Source organism: Herpailurus yagouaroundi, unplaced genomic scaffold (genome assembly GCF_014898765.1).
Source record: "Herpailurus yagouaroundi ecotype Mexico unplaced genomic scaffold, PumYag 201, whole genome shotgun sequence".
NCBI classification, from domain to species: domain Eukaryota; kingdom Metazoa; phylum Chordata; class Mammalia; order Carnivora; family Felidae; genus Herpailurus; species Herpailurus yagouaroundi.
In genome coordinates, this window is record NW_024412432.1 from 960717 (window position 1) to 977838 (window position 17122).

Genomic DNA, 17122 nt, shown 5'->3' on the forward strand with positions numbered 1-17122 from the left:
TTGAACATGCATCACAGTCACCTGGAGGACCTGTTAGAACAAAAATTACCTGGCCCACCCATATAGAACCTCTGACTCAGTGGGTCTGGGGTAGAGCTGGGAATTAGCAGGTGATCCTGATCGTTTGATCAGTGACCACACTGATAACTGCTATGGGTCGTTTTGTTTTTCTCCTCCCGAATATTACCAATAAACTACTGGTAAAATCATTTTCTAGGTTGCATAGAGACCTGGTCTAGCTTTTGGATGAGCAGCTTTTTAAATTCAGAAGCTTACTGGACAAAAATGGCACATTGTAAGACTTTGTGTGCAATCCTATGAAGGCTAACCTATAACTTAACTCAGTAATTCTAACCAATCCAGACAGTAATGTCTAAAACTAAAATAGTCCTTTTCCTCCTTGTTCATGTTGCTATGAAAGTCTGTATTCTTAAGGTTTATGTAAGTTGAAATCTTAAATAATTTTTCAGGTTAAGTAATACTACAGTTGAAAACTCAACCAAGACAGGCAATTAATGATGGCTTCGCTAGCAGCTGTTTCCACCAGGGGACCAAATAAGGACCATTCAGAGAGTCACAGTTGTTTGGCATGTCTAGATGATCACAAATTAATTTTTATCTTGTCTAATTCCAAACATCTTTACTTCGTAATGGCTCACAGTAGCTAGAAGGGGGAAGTAGATGGGATTGGAGTTCAAAACCTTAACTGACATTAAGAGATTTGTGCTAAGATTACAGATAGATGTTGATGAGCTGTTGGGCAGAGTTGTCTGTAAACTAATTTAAGCACTTCCCCAAGAGCACTAAAGCTCTACTAAAGGTGGTTGGCCCCTTAGTTCCTGTGGTTTTCTTGGTATTCTAATCTTGTAAGAATCAGAAAGAAGTTACTCAGTTAACTTGTTAAAAATTGTGAAAGCATAATGAGAAGAGCAGACCGCCTTCTTTTTAGCTTGCAACTAGTATTTCAGTTAGCAATAATTGCGCCTCGGATAAACCTCATTGGCTACAATACTGCCACTGTGCAAAGCTTGCACCTAGTGTTTCAAATATTACTTTGATTTCCCAATATTGTTTTCCTTCATGGATAGACCTATACCTGCAGCACATACTTACAACATGCACACACATATATGTGTATACAGAATCAAAAAGAAGTCTTACCTGGTAACAGTTTAATATGGTATTTTCCAGTAAAAAAGAAAAGATTCAATGCCTTGCTCTTTTGTGGGGAAGGGTACATATTACTGATTAGAACTTAAGGAACTTTTGAAGCCCAGCCATCAAGGCCAAAAATGATCTAGGGAGATCATTTGAAATTTAAAAAGTGGTCATTATTGATTCATGCCTATAAAATAATATCTACTGGAATAGGTAGAAACTGCAGTGAAATTTATAACAATGACTTATCCTTGACTTAAAAATCGAAAGGCAAGATTTTTGTTTTTTGAGTCTGATCCTGAGTATGTGGTTTGCTTTTAAATACTAGTCTGCTTTGTCTTGAGGTAAGTGTACTACAGAAAACTAAATTTAACTGAGCTATGTATTTCAATACTTTTGGGATTTCAGAGATGCTGCCTATGGAAGTTGCAATTTCTACATTACACTTCTTGACTGTTTTCATGCACTAAAGAAGGTAAGTGAATTGTAAGATGTACCCAGTGTTGAGTTGGAAGACTAGGCCTTTTGTGCAAGGATCTTCCAAGATGTGTATGATGTCAGAGATGTCTCATTTCCCACTAACTTTGGAATAATGCCAAACCAGTAAATGATTTTTCTGAATCTGAGTGTTTCTTGAATGAGTTGGGAAAAAAGCCACTTGAACAACAGAGCTAGTTATGTAATTAGGTTCTAAATCCAGACATGTTTTGGGTGCGTTGTGATTTCAAAGAAAAACAAAAAGTAAATAGATTACTGGTTTCCGAGTTGTCTTTGATTTATGTATTTTATGGGTCTGATAGCCACCAATCCTATTTACCACAGACATTTCTGTAATGCAGTAATTGATACAAACACTTCGTTTTGTGTCTTCAAGCATTCAATTTCTAGTTCAGCAGAAGAATTTGTGTAGTCCATTAGTTTGTTACTAGGTTTTATGTAAGACTAAGTAGGTCACCACTGCTTTGTCAAAGTTATTTAAAAATAACTGCTGTGTTTTATAACCAGTACTGCCTGCCGTCTTTGACTCCCAGGGACACCTTTAATATCACATTCTAAATGAATGGGGTCCCCTGGAGTTATGTGACGCAGGCACACTCCCTCCCTCAGGTATGTGTCTTGAATGTCAGGGCAGCACAAGAAACTAGAATTTAAATCAGTAGCCCATGGATCAAATAAACTTTCAACAACATCTCAAGCTTTATGTGACTTACATTCTCACAGTCAAAAGGAGCCCTGGTTTGCTTTCTTGTATAATGAAACATGGTGGCTTTCTGAGAAATTTGAGGACTAGTTAGTATACTAATTCAGATATTAATTAGTATATCTTTTTTTTCCTGTATTAGGCAACAAGGTATAGAACTTAATGTTGTTTTGGGTTTGAGTCCAGTGACTATTAATAAAGGTGATCAAGTTCGTTGCCACAGGCTCTGAGGCAGCTTGATCAGGCCTCACTTTAGGCGGGTAATGTGCAGAGGAGGTGATCAAGAGATGGAGGGTATAAATGACCCCTGGGAACTGCTAATGCAGGCAGGTATACCTCTCCTTATGCTAGGGTTCCCTTCTCTCTACTTCCACTTCCTTTAAAAAGAGAGGTGAAAAACTTAAGAGGGCCTTGGAAATGGTCCACTCTAACATTCTATTGTTATTTGTCAGCTTAGTTTTTTTCCTTTTTATCAGATATTATATCCAAAGCCTAATTAATTAGCAGGAACTATAAGTCAAAGACTCCTTTTCTTGCTCTATATTTAATTTTATTCGAGAGTCAACAGCTTCTGATTTTCAAGTTAAACATCTTTAATTTGTAGCTGATTTTGAGTATTATTGCATATAAAAAAGGTTTATAAAAGTAATTGTGACTTCATTTTAATGCAGCTTCTAATAGGTTCTCCTTATGAGTAGAAATTGCCTTTAAACTACATTTTATTGTATCACTCTGTTAAGAGCATGTAGTTCAAATAGCATGACATATATTGAGTATTTTGAATTCAAAGAAATATAACTAATCATAGTCTTGGAATTAGAATTTAAATAGCTATAATTTTTTTAAATGAGGGTTTTTTGTTTGATACAGTAGCCTTCTCATTTTCCATTCATATTTCAGTGGTTTAAATTTTGAAAGCTGAGTTTATAGAGTCATCCCTTTTGAACCAAGAATACCTTGCTGATCAAGAATTTTTACACACAGAGATGGAAAGTACAGCATAGAGAATATAATCAGTAGTAGAACAATAACATTGTATGGTGACAGATTGGGACTACACTTAGGGTGGTGAGCACTGAGTAATGTGTAACATTGTCAACTTCGTTATGTTGGACACCTGAAACTAATAAAACATTTCCTAATTTTTAATTAGGAAATTGGATCGGAAATTGTTCTCTTATTTGCATCTTTATTCTTAAAAGCTTTCCTTTGGATTTTAGGCAATGCAGTATGACTTCCTTAATTTCAACACATTTAACCTTGATGAATATGAACACTATGAGGTAAGTTTTCAAGGATACTGCTTTTAACTCCTTTATTCATGTTTTACTTACAGAGGTAATATTCTTGTTTTTTGAAGAGGTGAACAATTTAGATATGTATAGAGAAAAAAAAGGCAAGTCTTTATCCTCTTACCCCCATTCTGAAGTTCCAGTTCTTAGTGGTGATTTGTATATTTGATGCATCTTTCCCAGAGTGCATGAATGTGCTCCTGGGCATTTTTCTTTCATGTTTAATTTTTTTAGTACTGATAATTTTCATAGAGTGATTAAATGAGGAGATTTAAAAACCCGTAGCATAGGATCTGGTGAGGTGAATAAAAGTCTTTATACATCTAATTACCTCTGGAAAATGTTTTTATCATAACCTTTTGTTTGTATGAAGTCAAGACACTTCTGGGTGCAAATTACAGAAAGTAAATACAAATGGCTTAAATAAAAAAGGGGACATTTATTGATTTACATAAATAAAAAGTCTAGGAGCAGGTGTAACTTCATGTATGACCAGATGAATGTACTCAGATACTCGCCAGAAAAAAACTAGTTTTGTTACCAGGCCAGCCCTCCCCAGTAGTGATGGCGACCAGCATCTTTGATTGACTCACTGGGCAAACTCATCAGAAGAAACCCACAAGTTCCTCATTGGCCTGCCTTATTAGATCATGTGCCTTGCTCTGAGCTAGACTGTGTTCCTGGTGAGGGTAGTTGTTGGGTGGATCATCTCAGTAGTTGGAGGGGTATGCTGGGATCAGCCCTGTCAAACCACACAGACAATAAAAGAGAGAAAGAGAAAGAAGAAAGTCCAGGAAGGCAAAACAATAGATGTCCTCTACATTTGTAAATGTAGTATATTTTAAAGAGTAAGTAATTTGATTCTGCCATTCCACCCTTTAAATAGTAAGATGCTATCATGCTAAAGGTCTTTTTTGCCAAGAGTACTTGTGGAATCTTGTCTTTTTATCCTACTGTAGTTATCTGGAGCAGGCATTCTCACCAATAATGGAGTGATTCCAACAGACAGCACTTTTATGCAACAGTGTCTGGAATCCTCAGATAACTGTCCTTTCACAATTTCTAGAGTATTATTTTTTTTAATTTTTCAAAAAAATTTATTTAGAGAGAGAGAGAGTGGGCGAGGGGCAGAGAGAGAGGAGAGAGAGAATCCCAAGCAGGTTCCACACTGTCAGCGCAGAGTCTGACATGGGCTCGATCTCAAGAACCTTGAGATCATGACCTGAGCCAAAATTCAAGAGCTGGACGCCCAACTGACTGAGTCAGCGAGGTGCCCCTAGAGCACCTATTATTTTAAACTTTTAGGTATAACTGAACTGTTCTAATAGTTACGGTTAATCATTACTGTGATGTACCAAAGATCTAAAACATACCATGATTGATTCATTCGGGCCAACCGTATCTTTACTTCTCTGTAATACCAGTATGTTTCTGAAGTACAATATATATTTAATGCACATCCTAAACTGATAAATATAACTTATTTATTAGTACCATTATTTTTGTGCTTGTCCTCATAAAATTAAACATTTAAAATAAAATATACTTTCTCTTTCTAGGCAAATAAAACTACTAAGAACACCAGTTGGTGTTCCTTGAGTGGAGCAGAGTGATGCTTTTATGTGTTACTGAGGAGTAATATAGGTGCTAATTAGCTTCCCTCTCACTAATGCAGAAATTGCAGTGTTGGGGGTAGTAGCAAGGTTGCCCCCATATGCTGTTTACTTTAGTGAAACTGCACTGAAACTCAAGGAGCTGTTTAAGTAGCTACAAGCCATGGATAGTTTTGTTTCTCTACAGATATTTAGAAATTTTGGAGTAGTGTCTTTCATTGATTCCCCGATGCCCGTTTTTTCCTATTACATTACTTTTCTGAATTCAAGATGCATCTTATAATATGTGATGTCTGCAATTCAGTAAAATCTAATCACGTTTCTCATAATAAAATCTCTAGATTTCTGATTCCATTTCAAAGTTGGAATACCTGGACATGTTTTCATTCTTGCTTAGGCCTTTTAGTATGGAGCAAGGGTTCGTTAATTCCCCTCACTGATAATTAAGTCAAATAAATTGGATTTGGGTTACCTGACTGGCAACTCCAGTTGTAGATATTCAGGCAACTCCCAGTTTATTGCTTACTTGTTCTTAGGTGCGCATAAGTATACCCCAATTGCTTGTTTTTATTGCTAGTTCTCTCCTCCACTATCAAGTCTTCTACTTCCTGCTTCAGTTTTTGTGTATCCATTTCTATTATTGTTAAAGTTGAGCTGTATTTATCCTACAGTAATTATGATGGTAACTCAGTTGAAAGGACTTAGTAACAGGAAGTAAGGTGTTTTAAATATCAGTTTATGTTCACGCTTTTTTCTAAAGCTGTACTGTGAAATTAGTGTACTTGTAATTTTGTGGTGGGTTTAGTGCAAATTCTTCATTGACCCTTTTACTAAATAGCTAACAAAATGATAGAAGTATGTGTCTCTAGAAATAAAGTGTAAATATCAAGAAATCAGAAGTTTCCCCCCCCCCCCTTTGTTCAAGGAGTCAAGATTGCTCATGTTGGAAGCCACGTAGTCATTCAGGGAAATAGGAAAGTTTCTAAGATCCCTCATAATAAAAAGTTTGCTTTCTTATTAATTAGCAGCAATTATATGAGAATTTACCTGGATAAAATAATTAAAACACTTAGGTATATTTTGAATAGCAGCAGTTAGTTCTGTTTTCCAAAGGCTGACTATCCAAGCAAAGGAACACTGTTTTTAAAAACATGATTAGAAAAATAAATAAAAATAAAAATAAAAGCATGATTAGGATCAGAAGAAGTTAACTACTCCCAGGGAGTACTCATAGCAGGCTAAATTTTAGTTTCCTATCTCATGGCCATTTATAAAGTGATTCTGTGCTAAAATAAATGGATTTGAAGTCCTTCAGACACTCAGTATTGGGAAGGAGTGTGGACGGGAGATTAAGTCTAAAAATGAATTGTACTGGTCTTCCCTTTGCAGAAAGCAGAAAATGGAGATTTAAATTGGATAATACCAGACCGATTTATTGCCTTCTGTGGACCTCATTCAAGAACCAGACTTGAAAGTGGTATGCAAAAATAATGGGACCTAGTATCGTTTTGTTATTAAAAGTATCTATCCTGTATTTTCTTTTGAAAGAGGCCAAAGGTCTGTCTTAATTATTTAAATATACTTGGTCGTTTTTATTCTGCCAGGCTTTTAACTTTTTGAATTAATGCTTTTATAGTTATAATCAAATTGGTATTCCACCCCCAGGTCAGATACTCTTTCCACCCAATTACAGGTGAAATGGTTAGGCATTGTTTTGTTTCTGCATTTGACAGTATCTGGTGAATTTTTTTATGTAGGTTACCACCAACATTCTCCTGAGGCTTATATTCCGTATTTTAAGAATCACAACGTTACTACTATTATTCGTCTGAATAAAAGGATGTATGATGCCAAACGCTTTACGAATGCTGGTTTCGATCACTATGACCTTTTCTTTGCGGATGGCAGCACCCCTACTGATGCCATCGTCAAAGAATTTTTGGATATTTGTGAAAATGCGGAGGGTGCCATTGCAGTACATTGTAAAGGTATGTTCCTAGGATTGGTTAAAGATGCTGGGCACATATGTATGTACGTTTAGAAACACACCATGCCCCTTTAGGTTATATGCCAGGATACATGAAGCTGCCTTTGTTGTTGTTGTTTGAAAGTTGCTGTTTTCTTAAAACCACTTTATTGAGGTATGATTGACATTAAAAAGCTGTGCATATATCGAATGCCTTTAAAACCCTAATTTTGGGGTGCCTGGGTGGCTCAGTTGGTTAAGCATCCAACTCTTGGTTTCAGCTCAGCTCATGATCTCCTGGTCATGGGAATGAGCCCCATGTCAGGCTCTGCACTGAGTGTGGAGCCTTCTTAGGGTTCTCCCATTCCCTCTTCCTCTGCCCTTCCCCTGCTCTTCCGCTTTCGCTTTCTCTTTCTCTTCCTCTCTTTCACACTCTCAAAAAAGACATCCTAATTTCATATGAAAAGTGTCATAAATTAACTTGTATTCATTGGTAACCCTGCAAAGGCTTATCTATCACATTGAAATGCATTCATTTATTCCTCGAATATTTACTCAGTGCTCTCTGTTTGGTATGTTCTAGAATATGTCAATGAGCAGAGCAGACTCTTAAGAGCTTGTCTTTGTGGTGCTTATATTCTAACAAGTTTCTGTGTTTTTAGCAGTTAAAGCAGTGCTTTAGCACTTAGTAAGTATTTATTGAATGAATGACTGTGTAATAATATACTGTATGATGTACTAGGATTTCAGTACTTTCCATTTCAGTAATGGAAAGAACAGAGAGAAGATTAGTAAGGAAATAGAGGATTTGAACAACACAGTAAAACCAACTTAGAAATAACAGACACACCCGGAACACTGACCCCCAAAAAGGGAGCACACATTTGTCTTAAGGATACCCACGACATGGTAGTAATGGTCGCACAGCAATGAGTTGGTTAATGCCACTGCAATGGACACTTAACAATGGTGACCATGATCTCCAGACACCAGCCCTAAAGAAACGTAGATCTCTGAATTATCTGACAAGGAATTTAAAACCGCTGACTTTATTTTTTTTATTTTTATTTTTTTTTAATATATGAAATTTATTGTCAAATTGGTTTCCATACAACACCCAGTGCTCATCCCAAAAGGTGCCCTCCTCAATACCCATCACCCACCCTCCCCTCCCTCCCACCCCCTATCAACCCTCAGTTTGTTCTCAGTTTTTAACAGTCGCTTATGCTTTGGCTCTCTCCCAATCTAACCTCTTTTTTTTTTTTTTTCCTTCCCCTCCCCCATGGATTTCTGTTAAGGTTCTCAGGATCCACATAAGAGTGAAACCATATGGTATCTGTCTTTCTGTGTATGGCTTATTTCACTTAGCATCACACTCTCCAGTTCCATCCACGTTGCTACAAAAGGCCATATTTCATTTTTTCTCATTGCCACATAGTATTCCATTGTGTATATAAACCACAATTTCTTTATCCATTCATCAGTTGATGGACATTTAGGCTCTTTCCATAATTTGGCTATTGTTGACAGTGCTGCTATAAACATTGGGGTACACGTGCCCCTATGCATCAGTACTCCTGTATCCCTTGGATAAATTCCTAGCAGTGCTATTGCTGGGTCATAGGGTAGGTCTATTTTTAATTTTCTGAGGAACCTCCACACTGCTTTCCAGAGCGGCTGCACCAATTTGCATTCCCACCAACAGTGCAAGAGGGTTCCCGTTTCTCCACATCCTCTCCAGCATCTATAGTCTCCTGATTTGTTCATTTTGGCCACTCTGACTGGCGTGAGGTGATATCTGAGTGTGGTTTTGATTTGTATTTCCCTGATAAGGAGCGACGCTGAACATCTTTTCATGTGCCTGTTGGCCATCCGGATGTCTTCTTTAGAGAAGTGTCTATTCATGTTTTAAAACAGCTGACTTTAAAAATTAGGGGCTTCTGGCTGGCTCACCCAGAGTGTGCAACTTTTGATCTCAGGGTTGTGAGTTCAAGCCCCACCTTGGATGTGAAGCCTACTTTAAGTAAACTGTGAAAAAAATGCTCAGTGAGCTAAAAGGAAACATAAGGAAGTAAGTGAAACCAGAAAAATGATGCATGAACAAAAATGGTAAATTTTATGTCAGGTCTATTTTACCACAATTTAAAAAAAATAAATAATTATGGGGCGCCTAGGTGGCTCAGTCGGTTGAGCTTCCGACTTCGGCTCAGGTCACGATCTCACCATCTGTGAGTTCAAGCCCCACGTCGGGCTCTGTGCTGACAGCTCAGAGCCTGGAGCCTGCTTCGGATTCTGTGTCTCCCTTTCTCTCTAACCCTCCCCCGCTCATGCTCTGTCTCTGTCTCAAAAATAAAATAAACCATTAAAACAAATTTTTTTTAAAATAAAAAAATAAATAATTAAAACAAAATCCAACATTGGTTATTTCATTTTTTTTATTTATTTATTTTTTTTAATTTTTTTTTTTTTTTTTAACATTTATTTATTTTTGAGACAGAGAGAGACAGAGCATGAACGGGGAGGGGCAGAGAGAGAGGGAGACACAGAATCGGAAACAGGCTCCAGGCTCTGAGCCATCATCAGCCCAGAGCCCGACGCGGGGCTCGAACTCACGGACCGCGAGATCGTGACCTGGCTGAAGTCGGACGCTTAACCGACTGCGCCACCCAGGCGCCCCCATTTTTTTTTTAATTACAATAAGCAATTGAGGTTATACTCAGCTGAGCTCCTCATTCAGGGTGGTTTTGCCCCCCAGAGAACATTTGGCAATGTCTGAAGACATTTTTTTTGTTTTGTTTTGTTTTCACAACTTGGTGGGAAGATGCTACTGGCATCTGGTGGGTATAGGCCAGTGATGCTCTTTTTTTTTTTTTTTTTAATTTTTTCAACGTTTATTTATTTTGGGGACAGAAAGAGACAGAGCATGAACGGGGGAGGGGCAGAGAGAGAGGGAGACACAGAATCGGAAACAGGCTCCAGGCTCCGAGCCATCAGCCCAGAGCCTGACGCGGGGCTGGAACTCCCGGACCGCGAGATCGTGACCTGGCTGAAGTCGGACGCTTAACCGACTGCGCCACCCAGGCGCCCCAAGGCCAGTGATGCTCTTAAACAGCCTACAGTGCACAGGAGAGCCCCCATACCAGCCCCCAAATTCAGTAGTGCTGAGGTTGAGAAACCCGGAAGTTGACCAGGGACCAGTTGAAAACCTGAAGAGGATTTGATAGGATTGGATCTTTGTTTCGGGAAGAAAACTGATGATACTATAAAGCGTGGATTATCATATGCAAAGTGAGATTATCTAGGGAGTGTATTAATTTGCTTGGGGTACCACGTCAGAATCCCACAGACTGTGTAGTTTGAACAGAAGTTATTTTTTCACAGTTTGAGAAGCTAGAAATTCAAGATCAGGGTGTTGGCAAAGGTTGGATTCTGATGAGGCCTCTTCCTGGGTTTCAGACAGCTGCCTTCTTTTTCCTATGTGTACACTCACTCCTGGTGTCTCTTCCTCTTCTTTCAAAAAATTTTTTTTAATGTTTATTTAATTTTAAGAGAGACAAAGCGTGAGCAAAGTGAGGTGGGGTGGTGGGGGGCAGAGAGAGAGGGAGACACAGAATCTGAAGCAGGCTCCAGGCTCTGAGCTGTCAGCACAGAGCCTTACATGGGGCTCAACCCACGAACCATGAAATCATGACCTGAGCCGAAGTTGGATGCTTAACTGACTGAGCCACCCAGGTGCCCCGTGTCTCTTCCTCTTCTAAGGACACCAGTCCTACTGGATTAGGGGCCTTCCCCACATGACCTTGTATAACCTTAATTTGACTCCATAAAAGTCCTTTCCCCAAAGATAGTCACATTGGGAAATATGACTTTAATATGGATTTTGAGGGGCACAGGGAGTGGGGGACCCAATTCAGTCCATAACATTGTTTCGCATGTAAAATCCCAGCAGCCTCCAAAGGCTTAACTCATTCCAACATCAGTTCCAGATCCAAAGTCTCATCTAAATGTCCTCTAAGTCATGTAATGGGTGACACTCCAGGTACAATTCATCCTGAGGCAGAATTCCTCCCGGTCTGTGAACTTGTGGAACCTGGCAAGTTAAGTGCATCTAAAATGCAGTAGTGGGATGTGCATAGGGTAGATGTTCCCATTCCAAATGACAGAAATCAGAAAAAAGAAAGGGCTTGACAGGTCCCAAGCAAGTCCAAAACCTGGCAAGGCAAATGCTGTTAGATGTTAAGGCTCAGAAATAATGCTCTGGCTACATTCTCTGTCATGCAGGCCCACTGGGGTAGCAGCCCTGTCCCTGAGCTCGGGCAGAAACAGCCTGGCCACTGACCACAGAGGTGACCCCCACCCTCTGAAACTCAGGAGTAGACAGCCTTGCCCCTGGGCTTATGGTGGCAGTGACAGCCCTGTTGGCCCCTTGGGGGTATGTTTCTCTTTTCTTGAAGAGAAACATGAGATATGTTTTTAGTGAGATGTTTCTGTTAGTCCTGTTTAGAACCCTAGGAATTTGAAAGCCTTTATTTCATCCTGTATGTATCCCCTTTGTTTCATCCTGGCAGTGTGTCTTCTGGTATAATCAATCCCATCACTATTTTTGGCTTCTGCTGAAATGGCTGATTAAATCCATAGGTAATCAATCAGTTTATGGAATAGATCGTTGACTATACCCTTGGTGTTCTCTCTAGAACACACCTTCTCACTCTGCAATATGGATAGGCCTAGAATTTTCTAAATGTTTAGTTTCTGTTTTGCTTAACAATTCCTTCTTCAGTTGATTTGTCTTCTCTCACATTTTACTATAATCAGTAAGGAGAAACCAGGCTGTACTTTCAATACTTAGCTTATAAATCTCTTTTGCTAAATATCCAGGGTTGTCACTCACAACTTCTACCTTCCATAAAGCAATAAAACAATTTAGCCAGGTTTTTTTTTTTTCTTTTTCTTTCTCTTTCTCTTTCTTTCTCTTTTTCTTCTCTTTTCTCTCCTTCCTTCCTTCTTTCTTTCTTCCTTTTTTTTTTTTTTTGCCATTTTCTAACAAGGATTGCCTTTCTTCTGGTTTCCAATAACATGTTCCTCATTCCCATCTGAGTCAGAGCCAGAGCCAGAGTCACTGTTAATGCCCATATTCCTACCAACAGTCCCTTCAAGGCAATGTAGGGTTTTGCTAACATTGTGCTTTAAAACTTCCAGAGCTTTTACAATTACAACTCCAAAGCCACTTACACATTTTTATATATTGTCACTGTAACACACCACTTCACAGTACCAGAATCTGTATAAGCAAGGGTTTTCTAGAGAAACAAGCAATGGCATGTGTATATATAGAAAGAGATTAATTGTAAAGAATTGGCTTGGGTGAATTGAAGGCTAGCAAGTACAAAATCTGCCATATGAGGTGACAGACTGGACACTTGGGAGAGCTTATGGTGCAGCTGAGGTCTGAAAGCATACTGCTAGGGAATTCTCTCTAGCTTGGGGAAGAAGGCCTTTGTTCTCTTCAGACCATCAACTGATTGGGTGAGGCCCACCCACATTATGGAGGGTAATTTACTTACTCATAGTCCAGCAATCTAAATGGCAGTGTCATCCAAATACACCTGCCAGACTGACCTACAAAATTAACCATCACAGCAGGTAATGATAGTAGTCTGGATGGGAGTAAAGAAAGGATAGCAGGAATAGAGTTAAAAAAGAAATCTATATGAGGGTGCCTGGGTGGTTTAGTTGGTTAAGCATCCAACTTCGGCTCGGGTCATGAGCTCACGGTTTGTGAGTTCAAGCCCTGCATCGGGCTCTGTGCTGACCACTCAGAGCCTGGAGCCTGCTTCGGATTCTGTGTTTCTCTCTCTCTCTCCTCCTCTCCTACTTGTGCGCTCTGTCTCTCTCTCTCTCAAAAACAAACATTTTTTTAAAAAATTTTTTAAAAATCCATGTGAAAATAGGAATAGAAATAGCGTAGAGAAAAACTGTTAGGGGAGAAAGTATAAGATTCTAAGCCCGTGTGTTTGGAAAGATGATGCTACCATGAACAGAAAACTCGGAGTAGAAAGCAGTACTAACAGTCTCGCTTAGAAAGTGATTTTCAGTGTTGACTATGTAGAATCATCTGGGGGGATTTTAGGAATCTCCATGTCCAGGCTGTCTCACATACCAATTAAATCAGAATTCTCCAGTATTTTTTAACACTCTTCAGGTGATTGCCATGTGCATCCAAACTTGAGAACCACTGTTGAGCGGGGAAGCAGAAACCTTTTAAGAAAAATTCTACCTCCCCTACAAAATTCTGGAGTACATGAGACCAGGTCCGTTTGGTTTGTTTCTGTTTCTAGCTGGCCTTGGACGAACGGGCACTCTAATAGCCTGCTACATCATGAAGCATTACAGGATGACAGCAGCCGAGACCATTGCTTGGGTCAGAATCTGCAGACCTGGCTCAGTGATTGGGCCTCAGCAACAGTTTTTGGTGATGTAAGTAGACAGAGAGCTTTTGTAATTCCTGAGGGAACACATGGGCCTGGCAAATGATAGGAAGTAGAGTTTTTCTTAGTCACTAACAACAGATAGTCTAGTAGGAGAAAGTTGTTTGCATGTGTCCTTCTGGAAAGCTATGTTTTGATGTTATTTAAATGCTCTAGGAAACAGGCAAGCCTCTGGTTGGAAGGTGACTATTTTCGTCAAAAGTTAAGGGGTCAGGAGAATGGAAAACACAGAGCAGCTGTCTCAAAACTCCTCTTGGCTGTTGATGACATTTCAATCAATGGGGTCGAGAATCAAGACAAGCAAGAACCTGAACTGGTAATCGAACCATCCCTATCGTGCTGTTGTCATTGTTTTCAGTGCTGTTGAGGACCATATAGGGCATGGGGGAAATTGTAGATAAAAATAATAAAGCACGTTTTTGAGGGATTATCATCACACATTTTTTTAATACTTACAGCTCCCTCTAGGAAACTTTTACTCAAAATAATTCAAATAAGGTCATATGGCCATAAAATGGAAGGTTTTTTTTTATTTTTTGTCTTTTTGTTTATTTACTCACTAGGCACTGGTGGTAAAAAGAGGTATGTGAAGGAAGCCCTTTAGATGGACCTAATGACATTTCCCCGTGCACCTGCACCCCCAACCCGGCGTTTTTTCCATTTCATGACTGTTGATTTAGGGAACTAGTTGTTCTCAAATGGAAAAGTTTATAAAGAACCAAGCAAAAGTTTAGGGGTAGTGGTACTATATTAAGTGGTGGTGAGTGGATTGTGAAATTTTACAAAGAATGTTTTCATTATTGGAAACCCATCATGCCTCTTCACTGTCCGTATGTTTTATAACAAGAGTGCTGTTGGGTTCTGTGTCTGTGAATGTCAACTTTTGGTTGTCTTGAAATGTGACCCGTGTTTATTTTTGAAAGCAGCAAAACACTGTAGAGTTCAGCAGTTCATTTGTATGTGTCTGTCTGGGTAAACATAGCTGCTATGCTTTTTTGCCTTAATAAGTGCAACTGAAGTCACTAGCTTAGTGTCTCTTTACTTATACAGTACAGTGATGATGACGAAATCCATGGAGTGACACAAGGTGATAGACTTCGTGCCCTGAAAAGCAGAAGACAGTCAAAAACAAACGCTATTCCCCTCACGTGAGTCTGGTTTCCTTTGTGTGGTTGATGTTATTTAATATGTACATGAGCACTTTATCTTGTATGTTTTTCTCAATAGTTGCATGCCCATTATGCCACTTTGAAATGCTTATTTACATTATTTAAAATCCAGGGATGTTGCCCAAGAAACTCTTGGCCATACTTTATCTCCATCTTCTATTGTAACCTCACTAGCCTGTATAGAAAGGAAAGCGTTTTCCCTATGGATAGTCACCACGTGACATCCTCAGGAGAGTGGCAGCAGATGTAAAACCACAGAATGACAGATTTGTCCATAGTTATTAAAATTGTGAATTTCCTTAAATTCACTACCATATTATAGGCAGTTTATTTGGATATGGTAGAATTTAATCTGTGATGACATTGTGGCTTAATGTCATATTTTAGGGTAACAATGAACTAGATTAAATGATTATTTTTGTATTAATTTTTGTTGAACTATTTTCAAGTTATAGAAGAAGGTTTAGTATGGAGGTAGGAAGTTTTATAGTTAGTGTGTGTATGTCCACATGTACTTGGTTGTGTAAGTTGTTAGTTGGGATTCAATCTTATGGAATATCCCAGATTGTTAGAGAAATATGTAGAGTTAAAAAACTTGGTCATTACACTTTTTTTCTAGGATATTCTTTCGTAGATGCTGTAATCTAGGCTGTTGGATTTCTTCCTTTTCATTGTGGGCTTTCACATTTCCATTTATGTTTTTTGGTGATGGAGAATGGAGATAAGTCATTTTGTTTATTAGTCAGCATCTTACAATATGGTAAGGACCTGATGGCATCATAAATGTTCATGGTAGGGAAGAACAGGCCTTCTTTTTAATTAACAGTGCGTCTTCACTGGCATCTCCTTGTTATATTAACTAGAATTACACAGAACGCATGTGTCCTCATAGGCTACTCATGGCCTTGGGAGGTTCTTAAAAGACCCAAAGAAAAGAATGGGGTTTTTCAAAAAAGGGCCATGTGAATGAGAGGCGTCAAGTATTGATTGTAGGTATTTACTAAGCATTCTTTGCAGCTTAGTGGTGCATCACAAAACTGAAGAAGCTTTAAGAATAGTGCACTTTATATAATTTATTTAACTTCACATGCCATTTTGTTTTTAATTTTGTTGTCTTCATCTAAGGCCTGAATGTTTCTTTTTATTTAGAAATATTGTAGTCCCTCCAGATAATCATCCTGAAGCGGTAAGAGACATGGTAGAGGAAATAGGTACTGCCCTGGAGCATTGCTCAGACTTCACTGTGCATTTGAGTCTCCTGGGAGCTTGTGAAAATGCAGATTATGGTTATTGGGCCTGGTCTGTGATTCTGCATTTCTAGCAAGCTTCCAGGTTTTGAGGCACTGCTGGTCCAGGGACCACACTTTGAGTCGCAAACCCTAGAAAATGGGTGATTTGTGGGTTGCTTTTAGTCATGCCTAGGTGTTTTGTTTTTACAAATCTGCAACATCAGTTTATTTCTCAGTAACTTCTGATCAGAAGGCAAGTTGGGAGTTGGGATGGGAATTCTGCTTTGTCTAAAGTTCTGGTTAAATAGGGCTTATAGGAAATTTCCTTTAGTTACTCTGAGTCTGCTCCCTTGTGAATATGTGTTCCAGAAGGTTCACGTCACTTGTTTTCTTTTCTACAGATGAGACGATAAGGCTCTTTCATAGCTGATAGGTTTGTGGTAATATAAAAGAAAACCATGAACAAGACTAAAATTCTAAATACTATTGGAAACCAGCAGGTGACGCTAGGTGTGATTACATTCACTTTGGTGTGTGAAGTTCTCCAGGGTGAAAGCTGAGCAAAGTCAGTGATGGTTGAAGGAAAGACCAGCCTCTGCTATCACATGCTAGTTACAGAGTTACCCCCCACCTTACCCACAAAAGAAATAAAGGACATGGCTGGCCCTTTTCCCTGAAGCACTTAGCCTAATTTATAAACCAAGGAAAATGGTAAAAGTTAAAATAAATAAAGCGCTAGTTCAAGTTCCTGTAATTGTAACCCTTAAAACAGTAGAATAGCCCCCAAACTGTCCCCCTCCCATACACATAATCAACAGGCTTTTAGGCCACAGTTTATTTTATTTTATTTTACTTTTTTAAATGTTTTTTTATTTATTTTGAGAGAGAGTGCAAGCAGGGGAGGGACAAAGAAAGAGAGGGAGACAGAGAATCTGAGGCAGGTTCCATGTTCTGAGCAGTCAGCATAGAGCCCTACACATGGCCTGAACGCAGGAACCTTGAGATC

General features: G+C 38.9%; 1 protein-coding gene, 1 long non-coding RNA gene and 1 other non-coding gene across 12 annotated transcripts in view; 1 reads left to right on the forward strand and 2 right to left on the reverse strand.

Annotated features, from left to right (window-relative positions):
• Nucleotides 1-17122, forward strand: part of CDC14B (cell division cycle 14B) — a 105951-nt gene that overhangs the window by 73153 nt on the left and 15676 nt on the right. For all 10 annotated transcript variants that reach the window (XM_040450207.1, XM_040450209.1, XM_040450214.1 and 7 more), the window contains 7 exons: nt 1567-1633; nt 3580-3642; nt 6654-6741; nt 7022-7252; nt 13569-13707; nt 13875-14034; nt 14769-14866. In XM_040450207.1, the coding sequence (XP_040306141.1) occupies nt 1567-1633; nt 3580-3642; nt 6654-6741; nt 7022-7252; nt 13569-13707; nt 13875-14034; nt 14769-14866 (846 nt within the window). The remainder of the gene's footprint in view (nt 1-1566; nt 1634-3579; nt 3643-6653; nt 6742-7021; nt 7253-13568; nt 13708-13874; nt 14035-14768; nt 14867-17122) is intronic.
• On the reverse strand, nt 884-1029 carry LOC121014247 (U4 spliceosomal RNA). Its single transcript, XR_005783131.1, has one exon. It is a non-coding gene; the product is annotated as a U4 spliceosomal RNA (small nuclear RNA).
• The window catches only part of LOC121014174 (uncharacterized), a 20734-nt gene continuing 11230 nt past the window's right edge, over nt 7619-17122 (reverse strand). Inside the window, exons 3-4 of the long non-coding RNA XR_005783069.1 lie at nt 15110-15112; nt 7619-7628 (exon numbers count right to left, since the gene is read on the reverse strand). This is a non-coding gene — a long non-coding RNA (uncharacterized LOC121014174). The remainder of the gene's footprint in view (nt 7629-15109; nt 15113-17122) is intronic.